At 40.4% G+C, this 21,443-nt stretch overlaps 1 protein-coding gene across 4 annotated transcripts in view; it reads right to left on the bottom strand.

The window, feature by feature from the left end:
- Positions 1-21,443, bottom strand: part of MYBL1 (MYB proto-oncogene like 1) — a 58,575-nt gene that overhangs the window by 7,782 nt on the left and 29,350 nt on the right. For 2 of the 4 annotated variants that reach the window (XM_084849395.1, XM_084849398.1), the window contains 11 exons: positions 18,662-18,882; positions 15,503-15,686; positions 14,846-14,920; positions 12,430-12,531; positions 9,769-9,999; positions 9,104-9,454; positions 6,343-6,488; positions 6,023-6,137; positions 4,926-5,042; positions 4,427-4,531; positions 3,369-3,545 (listed from right to left, as the gene is read on the bottom strand). In XM_084849395.1, coding sequence (XP_084705521.1) covers positions 3,369-3,545; positions 4,427-4,531; positions 4,926-5,042; positions 6,023-6,137; positions 6,343-6,488; positions 9,104-9,454; positions 9,769-9,999; positions 12,430-12,531; positions 14,846-14,920; positions 15,503-15,686; positions 18,662-18,882 — 1,824 coding nt within the window. The remainder of the gene's footprint in view (positions 1-3,368; positions 3,546-4,426; positions 4,532-4,925; positions 5,043-6,022; positions 6,138-6,342; positions 6,489-9,103; positions 9,455-9,768; positions 10,000-12,429; positions 12,532-14,845; positions 14,921-15,502; positions 15,687-18,661; positions 18,883-21,443) is intronic. The other 2 variants (XM_084849396.1, XM_084849399.1) reach the window with 1 other exon arrangement.

The raw sequence follows: 21,443 nt of genomic DNA, 5'->3' as shown, positions 1-21,443 counted from the left end.
CCATGGAATGTATCACAAGGTTAAAAGATTTGACGCCAGAAGATGAGCCCCTCAGGTCAGAAGGTGTCCAATATACTACTGGGGAAGAGCAGAGGGTATTTCCAAGTAGCGCCAGAAAGAGTGAAGCGGCTGGGCCAAAGCCGAAAGGACACTCAGCTGTGGATGTGTCTGGTGGTGAAAAGAAAATCCGATGCTGTAAAGAACAATATTGTTTAGGAACCTGGAATGTAAGATCAACGAATCAAGGTAAGCTGGAGGTGGTCAAACATGAGATGGCAAGATTGAACATCGACAGCTTGGGAATCAGCGAACTAAAATGGACAGGCATGGGCGAATTTAATTCAGGTGACCATCATATCTACTATTGTGGGTAAGAATCCCTTAGAAGAAATGGAGTAGCACTCATAGTCAACAAAAGGGTGGGAAAAGCAGTTCTGGGGTACAATCTCAAAATGATAGAATGATCTCAGTACGAATCCAAGGCAAACCATTCAACATCACAGTAATTCAAGTCTATGCCCCAACCACTGAGGCCGAAGAAGCTGAGGTTGATCGGTTCTATGAAGACCTACAACACCTTCTAGAACTAACACCAAAAAAAGATGTCCTCTTCATCATAGGGGATTGGAATGCTAAAGTAAGAAGTCTAGAAATCACCGGGATAACAGGCAAGCATGGCCTTGGTGTACAAAATGAAGCAGGACAAAAGCTAATAGAGTTTTGCCAAGAGAACAGCTGATCATAGCAAACACTCTTTTCCAACAGCACAAGAGGCGACTCTACACATGGACATCACCAGATGGTCAATATCGAAATCAGATTGATTATGTCCTTTGCAGCCAAAGATGGAGAAGCTCTATAGTCAGTAAAAACAAGACCTGGAGCTGACTGTGGCTCAGATCATGAGCTTCTTGTTGCAAAATTGCGGCTTAAATTGAAGAACGTAGGGAAAACCACTAAACCATTCAGGTATGACCTAAATCATATCCCTTATGAATATACAGTGGAGGTGAGGAATAGATTTCAGGGATTAGACCTGATAGACAGAGTGCCTGAGGAACTTTGGAGAGAGGTCCGAAACATTGTTCAGGAGGCAGTAGCTCAATCCATCCCCAAGAAAAAGAAATGCAAGAAAGCAAAGTGGCTGTCTGATGAGGCTTTACAAGTAGCTGAGGAAAGAAGGGAAGCGAAAAGCAAGGGAGAAAGGGGAAGATATATCCAGCTGAATGCAGAGTTCCAGAGAAGAGCAAGGAGAGACAAGAAGGCCTTCTTAAATGAACAATGCAAAGAAATCGAGGAAAATAATAGAATGGGAAAGAGTAGAGATCTTTTCAAGAAAATCGGACATCTCAAGGGAACGTTTTGTGCAAAGACGGGCATGATAAAGGACAAAGAAGGCAGGGACCTAACAGAAGCAGATGAGATTAAGAAGAGGTGGAAAGAATACACAGAAGAACTTTACAGGAAAGATCTTAATGTCCATGATAGCCATGATAGTGCAGTCACTGAACTTGAGCCGGACATCCTCGAGAGTGAAGTCAAGTGGGCCTTAGGAAGCATTACTAACAACAAAGCTAGCGGAGATGACAGTATTCCAGCTGAGCTATTTAAAATCCTCAAAGATGATGCTGTTAAAGTGCTGTATTCAATATGCCAACAAATTTGGAACACTCAACAGTGGCCACAAGACTGGAAAAGGTCAGTTTACATTCCAATTCCAAAGAAGGGCAATACCAAAGAGTGTTCAAACTACCATACAATTGCGCTCATTTCACATGCCAGCAAGGTTATGCTCAAAATCCTACATGCTAGGCTTCAGCAGTATATGAACCGAGAACTACCGGAAGTACAAGCTGGGTTTCGAAGAGGCAGATGAACTAGAGATCAAATCGCCAGCATTCGCTGGATCATGGAGAAAGCAAGAGAATTCCAGAAAAAGTCTATTTCTGCTTCATTGACTATGCTAAAGCTTTTGATTGTGTGGATCACAACAAACTCTGGCAAATTCTTAAAGTGATGGGAGTACCAGACCACCTTACCTGTCTCCTGAGAAACCTGTACGAGGGTCAAGAAGCAACAGTAAGAACCAGACATGGAACGACCAATTGGTTCCAAATTGGGAAAGGAGTACAACAAGGCTGCATATTGTCGCCCTGCTTATTTAACTTATATGCAGAGTACATCATGAGAAACGCCGGGTTGGATGAATCACGGGTCGGAATTAAGATTGCCGGGAGAATTATCAACAACCTCAGATACGCAGACGATACCACCCTAATGGCAGAAAGTGAAGAGGATCTAAAGAGCCTCTTATTGAGGGTGAAAGTGGAGAGTGCAAAAGCTGGTTTGAAACTCAACATTAAAAAAACTAAGGTCATGACATCTGGCCCCATCACTTCCTGGCATATAGAAGGGGAAGAAATGGAAGCAGTGACAGATTTTATTTTCTTGGGCTCCAAGATCACCGCAAACGGTGACTGTAGCCATGAAATTAAAAGACGCTTGCTCCTTGGGAGGAAAGCTATGGCAAACCTAGACAGCATAGTAAGAAGCAGAGACATCACCTTGCCGACAAAGAATCGTATAATCAAAGCTATGGTTTTCCCAGTAGTAATGTGTGGCTGTGAAAGCTGGACTATAAGGAAGGCTGAGCGCCGAAGAATTGATGCTTTCGAACTGTGGTGCTGGAGAAGACTCTTACGAGTCCCCTGGACTGCAAGGAGGTCAAATTGGTCAATCCTAAAGGAAATCAACCCTGACTGCTCATTGGAAGGACAGATACTGAAGCTGAAGCTCAAATATTTTGGCCACCTAATGCAAAGAGAAAAGTCACTGGAAAAGACCCTGATGCTGGGAAAGATTGAAGGCAAAAGGAGAAGGGGACAGCAGAGGATGAGATGGCTAGATAGCATCACCGATGCAATGAATATGAACTTGAGCACACTCCGGGAGAGAGCGTAGGACAGGAAGGCCTGGTGTGCTATGGTCCATGGGGTCACGAAGAGTCGGACTCGACTTAACGACTGAACAACAACAACAAGGCAGGGTGAAAGGCAGTGGCAAACTGGGGAAGGAGCCCGAGTTCACCAGCACTAAAACAGATGTTTGTCATGGGATCCCTGCCTTTCCTGGGCAGCAGGGGAAGACTTAACCCACTGTTAGATGCCTCCTCACACCAAACTAGGAATGGATGTATTGCTAGCTTCTTGCAGGAAACAAGCTGAATCAAGTATAAGAACCGTCAATTTTTCACATTCATCAATTCAGATACAAATAAACAGGAAAGTCTACAATTTAGAAAGTATTCTTTCGAAGAGAATATAGCCAAACTGAACAGAGCAGTATAGTAAGATTTCCTGAATACAGACCTGAAGTGTTTTTTCTGTTTTGACAGTTTTAGAAGTGCAAGTATTCGGCTTTTTTTTCATCACTACGCTTGTCTTTGATGAACTGGAATCTTGTTTCTCTGGAGTCATATTGCCTCTGTTGTCATGTATTTCCAATAATGGTATCATTAGGAGTGATGTAGTATAGATATTTTCTGACTATATTGCAAAGAAAGAACAACCTGTAACTTAGTCAAAGAATAAAAAAATGACGTAGTTAAAATAGGCTAATAACAGTAAGGCCCCCAGTAGGTTTGCACCTACCAACTCTGGTAGTAAGCATTAGAAGCATTTAGAATAATTATAAAACTAGCATCCTTTGAATTAAACAGCTTTAGATAAGACTTCAAGGCGGCTATGGTCCTCTTACCCCAGAATTACTCCTTAAAATGTTTTATGGTCAGATGAAAGTGCTCTGGTACCACTACCATGAAGGCCTGTCAATACAGGCGCCTATAAATATCAATATAAAAAACCCAAACACGTACAGTTTATCTGGGCCTCACTGCCATTAAAGGCACATTTAGTGAGGACGCAAGACGGGGCCTTGTTGGTGACCACTCCTGGCTCTGGAACTTCCTGCCAAAGGAAGCTAGGTCAGCTTCCTCTCTGTTGTCCTTCTGGCAGCAAGCAAAGATGCTTTAATTTGAGTAGGCCTTTGGCATGTAAGCTGGTCTGCTATTGAAGGGTGTTTTAACAGGATGAGTGATATTTCTTTCTTTTATTGTTTTGTTTTTAATTGACTTGCTTTTATTTTATATTTTTATTACATTTTGTTGTAATCTTTATTTTTGTTAGCCACCATTTGTGATATTTTTGGTGGAACAGAAGGATATAAATGTAATAAATAAAAACAGATCACTGTTGCTTCCCACCATTTCCTCCTACCACTACAAAGCTTTACAGGAATCATTATTTTTAGATGCCAGTGTCATGCTTTGTTGTATTACTAATCCACAGTAGGGGCAAAATAACTATAACTTAAATATTTGTTTCAATTTTACATTAAATATTTGTATCTTTTGTATGACGCTGCTCACCTGTACATCAGAAATATTGTCTTCTGTGAAAAACTGGGCACCAAGCTCTTCTTTTTCCCAAGGATCCAAGACCAATGACTTTCTGACTTTCTTTGCAGAAGCGTTCTGTGAGCAACATTTTAAGGAAGGAGAGGGAATTACAATGATTTCTATTATTCCTGTAACTCCAGAGTTACATGTAGTGTAACACAGAGATCTATGGACTTGTGTTTTGCAGATTATCAGGCATCTTTTGCCCTGTCATTCTCTCATTGACAGAATCGGATTTTTTTTTTACCAGAATTTCATTCTACTTGCACTAATTTGCATTAGCACTAATGTGCACTTGCACATTAGTTAATCCTCACCCCACCCCAAGTGAAAAAAGGTCTTCAATTCCACAGAATCCACATGATTCAAAAAAAGCCTGTCCACTGAAAAATCCACAGGTCAGTTTCACAAAAATTCCAAATCATTTGAGTAGGTTGCAGATTTCTCCGACATCCTTAGTGTAATGTACCTCTAGTTTGCAGCCCTTATAGACTGAATCCTCCTCTTCCTTGAAGAATATATCTGTTCCAGTTTCCTCCTTTAAAACCTCTCTAATATCTTCTTCCAAATAGGCAAGTGGCTGTGACTAAATTAAACAGTTGAAATGACACCAATGAAACAGTTCAAATGATACAAATCATCAAGTTAGAGGTAATGATTTTTTAAAATTCCAGTGCTCTTTATAGGCAGTATCCAATCAGACACTAGTGCTAATGTAAATTATATTGAGGTAGCTTAAGGGACCTCTAACACAATGTCAATAGCGTTGGCTGACACAACAGGATTCCCCAGTAACATTAGTGTCCAAGACTTCTATAACTGCAGATTATACAATGTCATATACAGCTATATTTCTTTATATACCTGTAGAAAAGATTCCCATTAAGCTTCCAAGCTCAACTTTCAAAGCAAAGAAGATGAAGTGAGACAAACTGGTTTGAAGCAAACTGACATGGCCTATGCATACCTCATGGCTGAACAAAAAAAATTCTTCTAGTACTATTACATCACAATCCTATAACTATTTACGCAGAAATAAGTCCCTCTGTATTGTAAGTGTGCATAGCCTTGCAGTCTTGGTCATTAACACCTGGTCCACACGTAACCATAACCCACAAGTTCTTGGGGCCATGTGTCTTGCCACTTTGCATCTGGTTTAGAAAACAACCCAGGAACCAGGGTTGTTCCACGTGACATGAAAATCTGGAACTCTGAGATGTTGGGGGAAACCACCTCAAGCTTTAACCCATGGGTTAAAACTCTGGGTTGTTTCCCCCTCAACAACCCAGAGTTCCAGGTTCAAAAGTCACACAGTCCCAGAAAGGGGCATTCTAAACCAGATGCAAAGTGGAAGCAGTGAGCAGGTGGAAGGCAGCATGCTCAGTCGCTCCCAAGCAGCCCTGACCAACCATGGGTTAATTAATTAGTTGGTCATTAGGTTCGAACCGAGTCTAACTGTTAAATAACTCTGATAATGAACTTGGATGTTCAATTTTCACTTGCTCTGTATTGGCATATGAGCTCTCTGCACATTATAAAGGGGATATGAACTAAAAGGCTACATACCACAATTTTCAGGGGACCATATTTTTTTTCCTGAGCAGCTAAAGCATTCTTGAAGGGAGTAGGGGTCCTTGGTGTTGTACCTAGTAGAGATCTTCTAATAGTAGGTGTCCTAAAACTATTCAAGAACCAAAAGCTATTAAAACAGAGTGTTGTAAGTTAGACAGTCAAAATCAGTGATTCAAATAAAAATTTCTTGAAGAATGAATCCACTTCACCCCCTTCTTTTTATGGTATTCAGGAGTTCACTCTTTAGTACATCTAGATTTAATTTTTTTTAAAATCATGTTTAACAGCGATTTCAGATCAAATCATCAACCTACCCCGCATTTTCTTTTTGATCTTTGGGTGTCATTTCTTTATTATGCAATGGAGTTGTAATAAGAACTTTTTGGCCACAAACTGGAGTTGATGTAAATGCAGGATTTTCAAGGTTAAACTGCTCATTTCCAGAACAGGTGTTGAAGAACTGTATATAAAACAAGAATTCAAATTTTAAGTTGAGCAAATTAGTTTAAGGTAAACAGTATTTCCCTCAACTATCTCAAACTACCCATTTTTGGCTTATACAACCTTAATTGTTCTGATTTTTTTACTCTGCTACACACATGAGCATCCCTATAGCAAGGGAAATCCTTATTCAGCACTTCATCCCACACTGGAAATGTCATGACCCACAACTAAATTTGCATACTGCTAACAGTACATTGCATAAAACACATGAATATGGTGGTTTTTAGGCTGTGACATGGTCCACTTAGATAGCACTGTTTGCACCTTTCCCATATAAGACTATACACATCAATTCTTCAGACTGTTCTCAAAGTAGCATTAATTGTTCTCAATTTACACTAAAATAGATGTTCATTCACAAGTATGATTCAACATCTTTACACCAAAACAAAACCATTTGTTACATAGCACTGCTAATTATCTTTACAAATAAAGACAATTTATTTGTCTTCTTCCATTCTACCTTGCTGTGCTGCTGAACTTTAAGATGTCATTCCCATATTTTCAGTGCTCTAAAACCATCAGGACTAGAGACTGGGTAAAAAAGACTGGGACTGATCTGTACAAAAGCAGTGCAAGCCAATAATAATTCCTGCCATGAAGCAACTCAAGACAGGCCTGATTTACTTCCAGTTAAAAGGTACAGAACAATTGTACTGGACAGGGAAGAGTCAATCAACTCACAGAAGAAACTTGCATATTTAACTATCTATTGATAGTGTTAATAAACATGTGGGCAGAGGTGATCCAGTAGACACTGGGCCTGTTTGGACATAATGGCAGCAAATCCTGGGCTAAATAACCCACGATTTGCCACACTACATGGCATCATTTTGAATATGCAACCTCCAGTCGTCCTTAACCGGAAACTATGGGTCAATTATAAGTTAAACAACCCAAAGTTAATCTACTAATCTACCTACTAATGGTAGGTTAACTGTCGATTGTTTAACCCACAATCAACCCATAGTGTTCAGGTTTGGATGTCATGGAGCAATTTCTGATTTGGCCAATCCGAGGTTGCATATTTAAAGAGGCAGCAGTATATGTCTGTGATATGCCATGACAAACTGTGGGTTCATTAACCCATGATTTGTCCCAGTTACATGTGAGCTGGCCCAAAAGGCTTTTGCCCAAGTCCCTCACCAAAGAACTCCTGAGTAAATTTAGCAGTCATGAAATAAGAGGAAAAGTCCTTTTATGGATCAGGAACTGATTAAAGAACAGAAAGCAAAGAGTAGGAATAAATGGTAAATTCTCCCAATGGAAGGATATAAACAATGGGGTCCCACAGGGTCTGTACTTGGACCAATGCTTTTCAACTTATTCATAAATGATCTGGAATTAGGAGTGAACAGTGAGGTTGCCAGGTTTGCTGATGACACCAAATTATTTAGGGTGGTAAAAACAAAACAGGATTGCGAAGAGATCCAAAAGGATCTCTCCAAACTGGGAGAATGTGCATCAAAATGGCAAATGTGGTTCAACGTAAGCAAGTGTAGAGTGATGCACTAAGGGCAAAAAAATCCCAACTTTACATATAAGCTGATAGGATCTGAGCTAGCGGTGGTTGACCAAGGAAGAGATCTTGAGGTTGTGGTGGAAAGCTCAGTGAAAATGCTGACCCAGTGTGTGGCTGCTGTAAAAAAGGCAAACTCCATGTTAGGCATAATTAGGAAAGGAAGCAAAAATGAAACTGCTGATATTGTACTGCCTTTATATAAATCTATGGCGTGACCACACTTGGAATACTGTGTACAGTTCTAGTCACTACACCTAAAAAAGGATATTGTAGAGTTGTGAAAAGGGCCGAAAGGGGCAATTAAAATGATAAAGGAGCTGGAGCAACTCCCCTATAAGGAAAGATTACAACATCTGGGACTGTTTAGCTTAGAGAAAAGGCTAGCGAGAGGAGATATGATACAGGTGTACAAAATTATGCATGGTGTGGAGAAAGTGAATAGGGAGACATTTTTCTCCCTCTCTCATAATACTAGAATGCGGGGTCATCCCATGAAGCTGACTGATGGTTAAATGCTATCACCAGTGTCAGAGGCAATATGCCTAGGTACACCAGCAGCTGGGGAACACGAGCAGGAGGATGTTAATTGCACTCATGTCCTACTTGTGTGTTTCCCACAGGCAGCTGGTTGGCCACTGTGTGAACAGAATGCTGGACTAGAGGGGCTTTCATCTGATGTCCTTAACTGCTTATGTCCTTAACTGCTTCAGTTGAATTAACAGTTGAATCACCTTCTATCAAACTAGTTTTTTTAGCAAAGGGCACTGTCTAATCTGTTCAACTAGACCAACTTTTAATCCCTCCATTTTAAAAGTGTATTAGCACTTTTAAAATCCTTGCACAGCTTTTGTCCTCAGCGGTTGGTTTTGCCTTGATTTTATTCTGTGGCTGCTTTGTTTTAGATTTTACATTACATTTTATTCCTGTATTTTGTTACTTTTATCTCTATTCTGTGAACCACCCAGAAAGCTCCAACTACTAGGCAGTAAAGAAACAATTAATAATATAAATACGTTAATTATTACATTAATTGTAATAACTGCATTTACCTGGGAAGGAGAAAAGGGTAGTGTTTTCACTGGCGTCTGTTTTAGTGGAATATTGGGAGCATTGCTACATGAACCGTCATTCTGTTCACTGACTGGTGACTGTCCAGCTCTGAGTTTCTTCTTCTTGCGCAAAATAGTTGGAGGAGTGCTGAACTTGGCCGCACTTGGGGATGTAGCTTCTTCATCATCACTTGTTTTTTTGCCATCAAGTACAACACTTACATTAAACTGGCATTCCATAGCCCCATCATTGTGTTGAATCCGCATTAGTTTTACCGGAGCTTGATTGACAGGGGAGGTAGCCGCATCAGAGAGGTCAAAGCTGGTGACATCACTCCATGCTACAGGATCCTACAATATCCAAGTCAAATGGAAGGCGAAAAAGGAATATGCCATATTTTTTTGCTTAAAGGAATAGTTAACTGACCTGGTGGTTTCAATGGCTTGACTATGCATCAGTCTAATATGACAAATTTTGACTCTAATCCTAACACACGTTTTATTAGTTTCGATTCAATATCCTAATTCTCTCATATTATTCCAGACTTTTATATATTTATTAAATGTATACTGTTTCCCCACACAAAAGCAAATATAGTAGTTAATATTACAGCTTTTTACTGTTACATAGAACTAGCTATAGATACTTGCTGATTCAAACTTACAGACTCAATGAGTTCTAGCGTCTCTGCAAATTCAGGAATGGTCTGTAGAGATGATAACACCGCATTTGCCTCCACAGCCAAATATTTGGTAGGCGAGTTTTGCTGAGCTGTTACAGCCTGTGTATCATCCATATAAAAGTCATTTGTTTGTACCCCAAGACTGTTTAGGGTATTTGACATGCTGTCTTCCATGATGAAGCTTCCAGACCAGTTAGAAAAATTTCCAGCTTGCTAAGAATACAAAAAAGTGTTGCTGTTTTATTGAAATTAAAGATAAATCAGAATTACTATAGAGGATTTCAAGGTGTGCTTTCATTAAGTTCACTGGTAATTATGGAAATGCTCTATAGAAAACATTAAGTAAATAAACGTATCATGGTACTTACTGAGTTTGGTTAGTTACATGCTTAGGGCTGCAATCCTATGAAGATTTACCTGGGAGAAAGCCCCATTTAATACAGTAAAGTTTACTTCTAAGTAAAGATACATAGGATTGTGCTATAGATCAATTAATCTTTTGTTTTCCCCTATTTTCTGTACAAATTAGGAGAGAACAAAAACACTCCTCAACATAAAAATATTCCATAGCACAAACCACTGTTCCTAATTATGTTAATCTAGTCTTTTCTGATTTGAGGCTAATTCACATAGTCTGAAATGTACACTCATGCCTTTCCTTTAGGTGAATACAAATGTCAGATAGTCTGACTTGTCCTATTTCCTACCAGAGCCAGACATCTCCCTCAGAGTATGGCAAAACATGAAACTTCACTGAGAATAGCTCTTATGCTCCAGTGCTCTTCCTATGTAAAATATTCATGCACCTTAAGACTCTTGTATTTTAGGGACAAACTCCACACTGCATTCAAAAAAGCGCCCCAATGTCTGTTGTCATTTAAAGAAAATCTTTGAAATGCAGCTTTGAAAAGGTGTAATTTGAAGCAAAGAAGCAGCAGGGGGAGGGGTACTTAATACTTTCCCCACCAGCCACTTCTTCACTCCAGTTGCTCCCCCTCTAAGCTGCTTTTTAAAATATACAAATAAAAATCAAGAGACATCAGGGCTCCGTTACACATATTTGTGTGCAATGTATGGTTAGCTCCTTAAAAAGTGTAAATGATTTAGGACAACTGGTCCATCCAGTTTCTTCATGTATAATGAAGAAATGTAACTGTCGCTCCTAAACCCTATGGGTGATGTGGTATCAATTTCACTGCCAGGTTCACATGCAGTAAGACATGATAGCATCTGAGTTGTAGAAAAAAAAGTATGCCAAGAACCAAACCTTTCCATAAACTTTGAGACAATCACTAACAAACTGCTTTTAAACTAAGTTATTTTGAGGCAAAACTGACAAGACAATTTATTTTCTAACAACGGCAGTTACACAAAAGTACATGGATTTAAGTAGGTGAGTACTTATTCAGCTATACTAATCCATGGATTAGAATGCCCATTGATCTTGTGTTATGTTTCATTCTGACTGATTGGTTAGACCAGTGTAGAGACCCTGGGCATGACAGAATCCAAGAGTAGGCTGTGGAGGCCTCTATTTTCATAAACAAACCACAAGGGGATCCAGCTGCATCCACTCTTGCATCCATGCACTCCAAATACAGGCATACCACTGTACATCATGCCATAGCGCAATAACGGGAAGCTCTGTGAGCCTCACATTAAGCCACCTAGCCTTGTGAATCATAACTACCTCAGTCATTACAGTCAGACCATGCTATGAGTAGGAGCTATTGGGACCCACAATATCTTTGAGGTGCCTCCTTATCCCTACTGGTTGGTACGCTTGTGTGCATTGGTCCCTCACATGTAAGAGCTGGTTGGACCGTAACCATTATCGACATTTGCTATTTTCTTCAAAGTCATAACTCAAGAGAAGAAGGGCCTCTGGACTTTCCTCTAGATTACAACTATGTGTTAGATTTTTTTGAAAATTAAATTCTTTCTCAAGTCATGGGTACTTGGAACCTACTCACTTCATCGCTCACACATATTCTGGAAAAATTCCATACTCATCACTCTGTACATAACCAGAATAAAATGTAGATGCAGATGTACTTTAAATGGTGAACTAGAAAGTATAGTTATGTATATAAGGCTTCCTCAAGACTCTACCTGATTGGCAAGTAGGCTATAGCTCAAGCATATTGGGATTCTAAGGATAAAACACATTCCCTAGGGGAAGAAAAGTGTTATTAACAATCCTGACAAGTGTCAGATAGCACAGAAGCTACTGTTGTGCAGGCTGCTCCTTGTGCGTCTTTCCAACACTCCAGCTTTTCCTTTGCCCTCCCTGATTTGGCAAGGGAGAAAGAAAAGATAGTGAAAGAATGAAATACAGAACGCTTTCTTCTGAAAGCTTTAAGGTAGCTGTTGAAGGAATTACACTATGTCATCCAAACTCAGTCTCTACTACCCCCCTCTCCTTTGTCCCACTTGAGCAACGAAGGGGAACAGGATTCGCTCCAGTATCCTTTAATCACTGTACACCCAAACAGAGGAGAACAGGAAAGCAGAATGCACACATGAACAAATTAGAAATATAAAGCCATTTGTTCATTCACTTAAACTATGCACAGTAGAAGGACATTAACAACCATCACTGCATAATCAGCAAAAAGGCATATTTAAAAGAGCAGTTCTTACAGCTGAGACTCTCTTTCTCCTGATTTCATTCTCGGCTGACATAAGTAGGAGCTCAAGTTCTTTTATTTTTTTCTCTTTGTCAGGATCATCATCAAATGGCTGCTGAAGCGTACAGTGAAACAAAATACCAAGAGACAAAGGGCTTTATTTAGGACATGCTATTAAAAGTGATAACTTATGTAAGACATAAGAGGGACTGGATAGTGGGACTTTTGCTGTTCTTGCAATTATTAGAATACTCAATTAAACTTAAATAATATTTTTTTAAAGTAGCAACATAGCTTTCGTTTATGAAATTCTGCTAATTAAGGACAAACACAGCTATCTAATCTACAAAAATGTGTTTCAAATTCATTTCAGAGTAAAACTGCAATCCTGACAGAATGCCTTGGAGGGAAGTACCATTTAAATCAGTGTGGGCTTATTTCCAAACAGACATGTTTAGCATCAGGCTTAGAGACTAACCTATAGAGTTCCAGTAAGAATAAACAGGATTTGATACTTTTTAAATGCATGCCAAATTTCTGGGATATTTTAAAAATATTGTTTAGGCATGCTGGCCAAACCTGAACAATTATTTTGGTACAAATTAACTTGAAATCCAATTAGTTTTTCTACTGATAGGACTAACTCCTTCAGCAGAACCTGGAGGGTGGCAATATCCCCCCTCCTCCTGCAGCCACCCCCCCCTTCTCAAAATCTGCTCTAAGGGTTGGGGGACCCTCCAGAGCAGATTTTTGGAGAGTATGAGGGGCTGTAAGGGAGTGGAGAAAGGGAAACAGTCATGCTGCATGAGCAGATGTCTGCTCATGTAATGCTGGCTTTCACCCAAAGTTAGTAAACTAAAGTAATCAATTATTTCCCCTGAACATTCTACATCTGGCTTGGGGAAACTCCAGCCCATGGGCTGAATCTGGCCTGTGGAGGTTCTGTCCAGGCCCCGCCCCCTCTCCAAATACTAGAGAAAGGCAAACTTTCCCTACCGCTGGGAGATGAAACCCTAGTCTTATCTCTGCTCACAGCAGGAGTTTCCTGTCCCAGTACTAGAGAAAGGCTGCCTTTCTCTACCATTGAGAAGGACTGTCCTTTCTCCATGCAGAGAGGCAGGAGCAATCGCTCCGTGTATCTGTCTATATGGAGAAAGGGGAATTTCTTTGCTCTGTGCAGAGGAAGATAGAAGTGATTACTCCTGCCTTTTCTGCAGGGAGAAAAGGAGTTTGTGGAAAGAAAGGCAGGAATTGTTGTTCCATACCTCTCTCTGCACCAAGTATCTCCTTTCTCTGTGCAGGAAGAAACATGGAACTCTGTGCCTCTCTCTGCACAGAGAAAGGGAAGCATTATGAAGTCGGGGCAGGGCTTTGGAAGTATACTGATGTAAATGATACTTTGAGGAGGGGATTATTAAAAGTATTAGTTTATAAAACCATTACAAATATCAGAATGAGTATTATATTCTTCTGTCCAGTGGCACCTTATTAAATGTTACATAAAAAGCATAAACTGTCCTGTGTTAGAGTCACCACATTTAGTTTAGCATTAATTTTGCTTCTGATAAAGCAAGTTCTAGCTTACAAAGCAACAACAAAATGTTAGCCTCAACACAGGAGATTGCTTAAATGATACGCAAATGAAGTACAAACTATTAACTAACTGGACTCACCACATTAAGAAAATCTTTCCATTCGTTTATATGTATTGGGCAGTTTCCTATACTGCTGCTACACTCCCACTGTTTCTTCTGTACTAGTGGGAGTCACTGCTGGTGCAATGGCGTTTTTGCGGTTCTAAAAGTAATCCCAGAAATGAGCAGAAACATTCATTTCCAGATCAGGACAGGTCAGCAGAGCTCCTTTCTGGGACCTCTACTGACCAGAAAACCAGAAAACCCTGTTACACAAGCAGCCACTCCCACTGGCACACAGGCACAATAGGATACTGGCCATTGCTCCTATTTATGTTAACACACATCTCTACAATTTTCAAGATTTTACTTTGTTTTTTACAACATATACCTTACAAGTAACAGACTCCTATCCTTCTGCCCATACCTTTACGAGGCTCCTATCTTTTCACTTCAGAAGTGTAAATTCCTATAGCAAAATCTGTTTATAAGGCAACACAATCCTCCAAACTGCATAGAATTCCTCTCAAAAGGCATGCCTAGATGGGCACATGATTAGTCTCACAACCAGTGCCACAAGCTCCACGACATATCCTGCACAAGCTGTCATTCATTTCAATAGCACTGGTGCAGAATATATTCCTAGTGAATTTGTATCCTATAGGAGTACAACCTTGAATAAAATATTTTAGCATTGAGCCATTAAATTCAAATGTTTTCATGCTCTCCGGCTAAAAAGAGTTTCCATGGCCTTATAGAAAGCTTTAAAATACAGTATAATAGTCAGGAGGTTACCTGAACGAAGTTTGGAGAAGGTGCGACATGGTCTATGCAGTTGCCTTCTGTTGACACATACTGGTATCCTGGGATCTAACAAATCATAACTCTTCTTTACACAATGACATCTAAAATATTTCTTAAATATTTTCAATTTCAGGAAATATTTTCAATATTCAATATTTTCAATTTTACACATGCTTATATTTTGAAAAAAAATATCACAATGACCATGGGCAATTGTTGGGATAACTCTGGGTTGTTTAACCCATAAACAACCTAGAGTTCCAGGTTCACATCTCACAAAACAACCCAGGAACCCATAAGTAACCCAGGAGTTCCTGGGTTGTTAATTAAAAGCAGAAATGATGAGTGTGTGGCTCAGGCACACCGCTCACCCCTGCAATTCCTCAGTTAAACAATCCAGGAATTGTTGCCGTGACATGAGAACATGATCTTTGAGACAAAACAGGGACACTCAGATTATCAAATTAAGAAACCCAAATTAATGACAACACTGGAGATTTTCAAAATTCTGAAATATTTCCTCAGCAAAAGAAAGGGTTTTCATCCATCTTCTTTCCTTGCAGTGTAAGTAATAAACTTTGATACATTTTTCTCCTATTTTAAACAAACACATTTTTATATGGACACAAGAAGTTTTGGAGAACTTACATGTGCCTGAACTGGTATATAAAATTGATTTGGTGTATGAAGATGGTCTGCAGATGCACACGTTTTGTGTGGCAGTTTTGATAAACAAGGTCGCTCAGTCTTGATCCCATCTTGTAAATATCCTTCTTGTTCAACTTTTCTTCGCATAGTGGAGTTCCAATGATTTTTGATTGAATTGTCAGTTCTAAACAAATCAAAGGACACAATCCAGCCAAAGATAAGCAATATAAAAGTCACACGGATTTCAATTTAAGAGAGTTAATCATGTGCTTAAATCTTATTGAAATAAATGAGACATAGTGATTAATCTTAGCTGCATTGTGCTCAAAATATAGAAATTATGTTGGTTACATAGTACACAGACCTGGGAACCTAACCAAGCAAGGTAACTGAAAAAGAAACAATGGGGAAAATAATGAATTTTAAGATATAGAGTTACATTTCAAGAATCTCCCAAATTAAAACAAAAATTTCAAGTACCTCTAAAAACAGTGTGACAATTCTATGACAGCAGTGCTTTCATATCACTCAAAAGGGGGGTGGGGTGAGAATCCAAAGAGAAACTTCCTAACAGAGCTTCCTAATGGAGTTTACTTTTAAAGTTTTCTCTTCTTCTAATAGCAGACTCCAGAGCTATATAAAATTGCTTCTGAAACTTGCCTATTTCAAGTGCAGTTTGTTATGAGTGTTGCTATTATCAAAAGTGAGTCTAAATCTCCTTTAGACTCAGATAATTAATTCATTGTTCTTTGGATCATACCCAAGGATTAGAAGGCACTTGCACTATTTTAATTTACCAGAGTGTGGCATTTAACAACTACTTGAAAACTTTCAAAACATAGTACAGAATGGGCAGTATAAATTAAGACATTTGGTTATATCTAATGTTGCACTAGCAGATGTCTGCTAGTGCAATGGGAATTTCTCCCTCTCTCTTCTTCCCTGCAGCCCTCTGCACTGTCCAAAAATCTGCTCTGGGAATTTCCCAACTCTCCAGTGCAGATTTTGAAGGTGTATGGAGGGCAGGGGAAATTGCCCCCCACTCCCAGTTCCGCTGACAGAACTTCTTCTGTCAAGAGGAACAACACCATTGGATACAACCCATTGGAAGTTGATCATATCATGAACTTTTCTCACATTAACAAGTAGAATAACTAATGGATAAAATATATTTGCCAATATTAACAAGTAGCTCACAATCAAATTTGGAAGCACTGACTTATTTTTTATAAAGCCAGAAGTCATTTAAAAAAAACAGAAACAGCCTTTCAGCTGCAGGTTTATACTCAAGCACTTCCCTCTACAGGAGCAGTAAAATCAGAGCAACAATATCCAATATTGAGACTACATACCTTACAATAGATCTCTTTACACACACATCACTCTGATTTTATTGCTCCTGTACATAGCCCCACTTCTGTCTCTGCAACATATCATGCTGTTGTGGGAAACAGCCTTCTCCTGGTTGAAGGTACACTCTACAATCCAGATTTAAAATAACTCAAAATGAAAGATGAATCATTGAAGAGAAAAGGATAAACAGAGAAAGTATGCCATATGATGAACATATGCAATCTCTGAACCAGCAAATCCTGCAAAATCCACTGGAAGATCATCATCATAATCATCATCATATTTTCCCCCTAGTTCAAACTTTATAGTAAATGTTGAAAGAATCTAAGCTTTCTATGCAGAATCTGAGAAGCACATGTGCACTTCATCTCTCATAGAACATGAGGACCATTCCATTCTATGGAAAGCATCAGCTAGCAACATCCAGGGGGCTTGAAGAAAGATTATGGGCTGTAGATTGTGGGCTGGCTGGCTGATTGAGCCAGGAGATCACAGGCCAGCTGATATACCAAACCCTCTTTCTGTTCTTCCAAACCTCCAAGAGGTAGTCAGGTTATTCAATCACACCTGCACACACAAACAAGCAAGGATTAATTCATTCACACACACACACACACACACACACACACACACACACACCAGCTTCACCAGTCTGGCTAGGCGTACTTTGCATGTCCAAGAAATAACCTGGGCATGAGAGCTGGACCAGGTCCAGCCAGGCACAGAGGCTTCCATTTGAAACTCAACATTAAAAAAACTAAGGTCATGGCATCTGGCCCCATCACTTCCTGGCATATAGAAGGGGAAGAAATGGAAGCAGTGACAGATTTTACTTTCTTGGGCTCCAAGATCACCGCAGACGGTGACTGTAGCCATGAAATTAAAAGACACTTGCTCCTTGGGAGGAAAGCTATGGCAAACCTAGACAGCATAGTAAGAAGCAGAGACATCACCTTGCTGACAAAGGTTTGTATAATCAAAGCTATGGTTTTCCCAGTAGTAACGTATGGCTGTGAGAGCTGGACTATAAGGAAGGCTGAGCGCCGAAGAATTGATGCTTTCGAACTGTGGTGCTGGGGAAGACTCTTACGAGTCCCCTGGACTGCAAGGAGGTCAAATCAGTCCATCCTAAAGGAAATCAACCCTGACTGCTCATTGGAAGGACAGATACTGAAGCTCAAATATTTTGGCCACCCAATGCAAAGAGAAAAGTCACTGGAAAAGACCCTGATGCTGGGAAAGATTGAAGGCAAAAGGAGAAGGGGACGGTAGAGGATGAGATGGCTAGATAGCATCACCGATGCAATGAATATGAACTTGAGCACACTCCGGGAGAGAGTGGAGGACAGGAAGGCCTGGCATGCTATGGTCCATGGGGTCACAAAGAGTCGGACACGACTTAACAACTGAACAGCAACAACAACAGCTCAAAAATGCTGCTACCTCAACCATGGTGTAGAGGAAGGTGGGGATAAACGCCTCAGCTAATCTGGGGATGGGGGCTCAATACAGGTTCTGGCAACACTATATACATGTTTCTTAGGGCCCTTATGTACACTCTGAACCACTAACCCCCATCTCTGTACAAATCTAGATTGCTCTTTGGTTACCCTTTTGGTAGCTTGCATAGTAGGCTTTGCAGTATTTCTTAGTATTTACTAATGAACACTTAAGATGTAGTATGATTGCTGCATCAGTAATGTTATGGGCTGGTGCCAATGCTTTGGGTATAAGCTTCAGAAATCTAGAAAGAACTGTATATTGATTGCTTTTTGCACACACAGTATTGTCAGTTTAAAAAAATACCTTCCAGGAAGCAGCTTTGCAATTTCAGCCCAGCGATTTCCCAAACGTTTGTGAGCTTCATAGATGATTCTATCCTCCTCTTCAGTCCATGAAGATTTCTTTACCTCAGGGTTAAGGTGATTATGCCACCTCTCTCGACATTGCTTCCCTATTCTTCCTTTTAAGTGCTTTGCAATCAAAGACCAGCGCTTTGGGCCATATTTCTGAACAAGTTCAATAACCTGCAATGCAAAATGAACAGCAACAGTATTGCTAAAGAAGTTGATAATTCAAATTGCATTCATTTAGGGTATATGTACCAGGAGAGGGGATAATATTAAGGAGATAAATACTGTGACAAGCCTAGAAACAAGGTGATAAAGAACAGGCATGTTCCAAGGTCCAAAACTACAGAGTAGTTTGTAGATGTCAGATGTCAAGGCTGACATCTTGCATAATTTGTACAGTAACTAGCTGATGGGACAGAGAACATAGTTCGCAGAAAAACTTTACGAAGGTAGGTTTCAGCATTCCCTTCCAAATATTGCATGACCAGGTACAGGGTGTAACTAGAAGACCTTTAATATATATGAAAGAAATCAAATTGTTATTTTTAAACACAACACTACATACTTGCCTGTAGTGTGGAAAACTGATAAGATTGCCCCAAAGAAAATGAAATTAATTTGGGAAAGTCTTTATTTAAGCAATTTAATATTTATTTTGGTAATAGTGCCACTTTCACATCACATTTAATGATTTGGTACATACCAGGTTAACGTATTAGTTTTTAAGTAAGGAAAGGAACAATAAGACACTTGTGCAGACTTTAAAAATTCTGCAAGGTTAAGGACAATGGTACAAGGATGCACAACAGAACTCTTAAGCACACAATAATGGGATTGCAGACATCTATCATTTTCTCATTTTTTCATTTTTACCCTTCCTTATCCTGTTAGAACCAGTCATAAGGCAAAACAAGGCAGTGCACTCTTGGGTAACCCTACTGTATTTTAAGACAATAAAACTGTTCACATGACACAACAGCCCACCATGGGTTATTTAACCTACAGTGAGACTGCGGCCTGAGCAGGGTGCATGTGGCCACCTTTTCGAATATACAATGCCTGCTCAGGGGTTGTCGTGTTGTGCAATCCCAGCAAGCGTGGGTTATAAGAGAGTTAAACAACCCTTGCATAACCCATGGTCTGTTTTAGGGGTATTTCACCCTTACATAACCACTGTTCACCAGGTTTGCATGACATTATAAGCCCCAGGCAGGGGTTGCATATGTAATGTGGCACCCATGAGTGCCACAGCCCATCATGGGTCAGAGGCAGCCCCTAACCCAAGGAGGGTGGAAATCCCACACAGTAAACACAAGACCCTTCCTCTCATCCCCTCTCCTTTCCACCTCTCTCCATTGGCCTCCATTCACCAACCTTTTTTTTTTTTTTTTAAGGCAAGCCCAGTGAGCCTGCTCTGCCTATTTATGACTCCTGCATTATTTCCCTGCCCTGAAAGCTCTGTGGCTTCAGGGCTAGTACTGAGCGTGAGTACTAAGCGCGCAGGTCCAGTAGTTTCCTGTAGTCTCCCCAGCATAGGTGCATCATGGGGCAGAGAGGCTCAGGCTGGAAGGGTGCCCTGGGTAGTGATCCTCCACACAGTGCCATATGGGCGCTCAGTGAGTAATACAGAGGCTCGGCACCAGGCAGAAGCAGAGACAGTCCCAAGTGGCAGGATCACTTGGCAAGAAAGGGTGCCCCCGAGCAAATCATCATTCCAATAGTGAAACACGTAGCTGTGCAGAGCAGCCAGAGTGCAGGAGGGGCAGAGAGCAGGAGCTCCTCCATTTTTAAAGTGACAAATGTTGATTTTTTTTTCTGTGGAGGACAGAGCGATCCTTTTATTATTTGAGTATGCGTGGATTAACAAGCAGGAGAGTCTGAGTGAGTGAACAGTGTGTGCATTTAAAGTAAAAAAGAAAAGGTCAAGTGTGTGTATGTGTGCCTGAAAGAGAGAGAGAGAGAGCTGCCACCACAGCGGCGACCCGCTAGGATTCTTCTAGATCTAAAAGGTAGGTAATGGTTCCCTCTTTCTTTGGGCCATTTTCCCTTTTCTATACATGCCTTCTCAGAAGTAAACCCCATTGAGTTCCATGGGACTTACTCCCAAGTAAGTGTGTATAGACTTGCAGCCTTGACCTCCTTTCTGGCTCTCCCTCCCCCCCATCCCCCTTTTCTTAGTTGTAGTTTTTCAAGCTTTTTTTTTCCTTTTGTGGATGCTAATTAGCTGTGGAAAGTGGAGGATTTTGGATGCTCAGACCTTGCTTATTCCATGCATAGCTTGATTTGTCAGAGGCATAGAAAGGCGGGTGTGGGGGGAAAGGATGCTCATGTAAAGATATGTATTTGTGGATGCTCAAAACTTGGTGCCATGATTACCAGTATTTTGGATGCTTTCTCTGTGGCTCTTGGAATATTTATTATCATCATCATCTTGGTGCCCCCTATGGCAGTAGGTTGCTTCGGGGGCGGGGGTAATGCTTGCTGGGGGATGTCTGTGTGTGGTCTGGGCTGTGTATGCGGTCTGAGGTGGGTTTGTGTGTGTGCTCTGGGTGTGTGTGCGCATGTCCAGTCTGGGGTTTGTGTGTGTATGCTTTAGAGGGTGAATGAGGGGAGGTCCCTGTGTGTGTACATTTGTGTGTGTAATAGGGTGTCTGTGTGTTTTGCAATGGGTTCCTATTGGCTTCTCAAGGGATATAATTATTGTTATTATTACATACAAAGGGATGGACTGTGGA

The sequence above is a fragment of the Heloderma suspectum genome, chromosome 4 (assembly GCF_057233095.1).
Source record: "Heloderma suspectum isolate Gila_16-S chromosome 4, 16-S_ref, whole genome shotgun sequence".
NCBI classification, from domain to species: Eukaryota; Metazoa; Chordata; class Lepidosauria; order Squamata; family Helodermatidae; genus Heloderma; species Heloderma suspectum.
The sequence above is the reverse complement of the archived record's forward strand: the minus strand, read 5'-3'. Positions and strand labels throughout refer to the sequence as shown.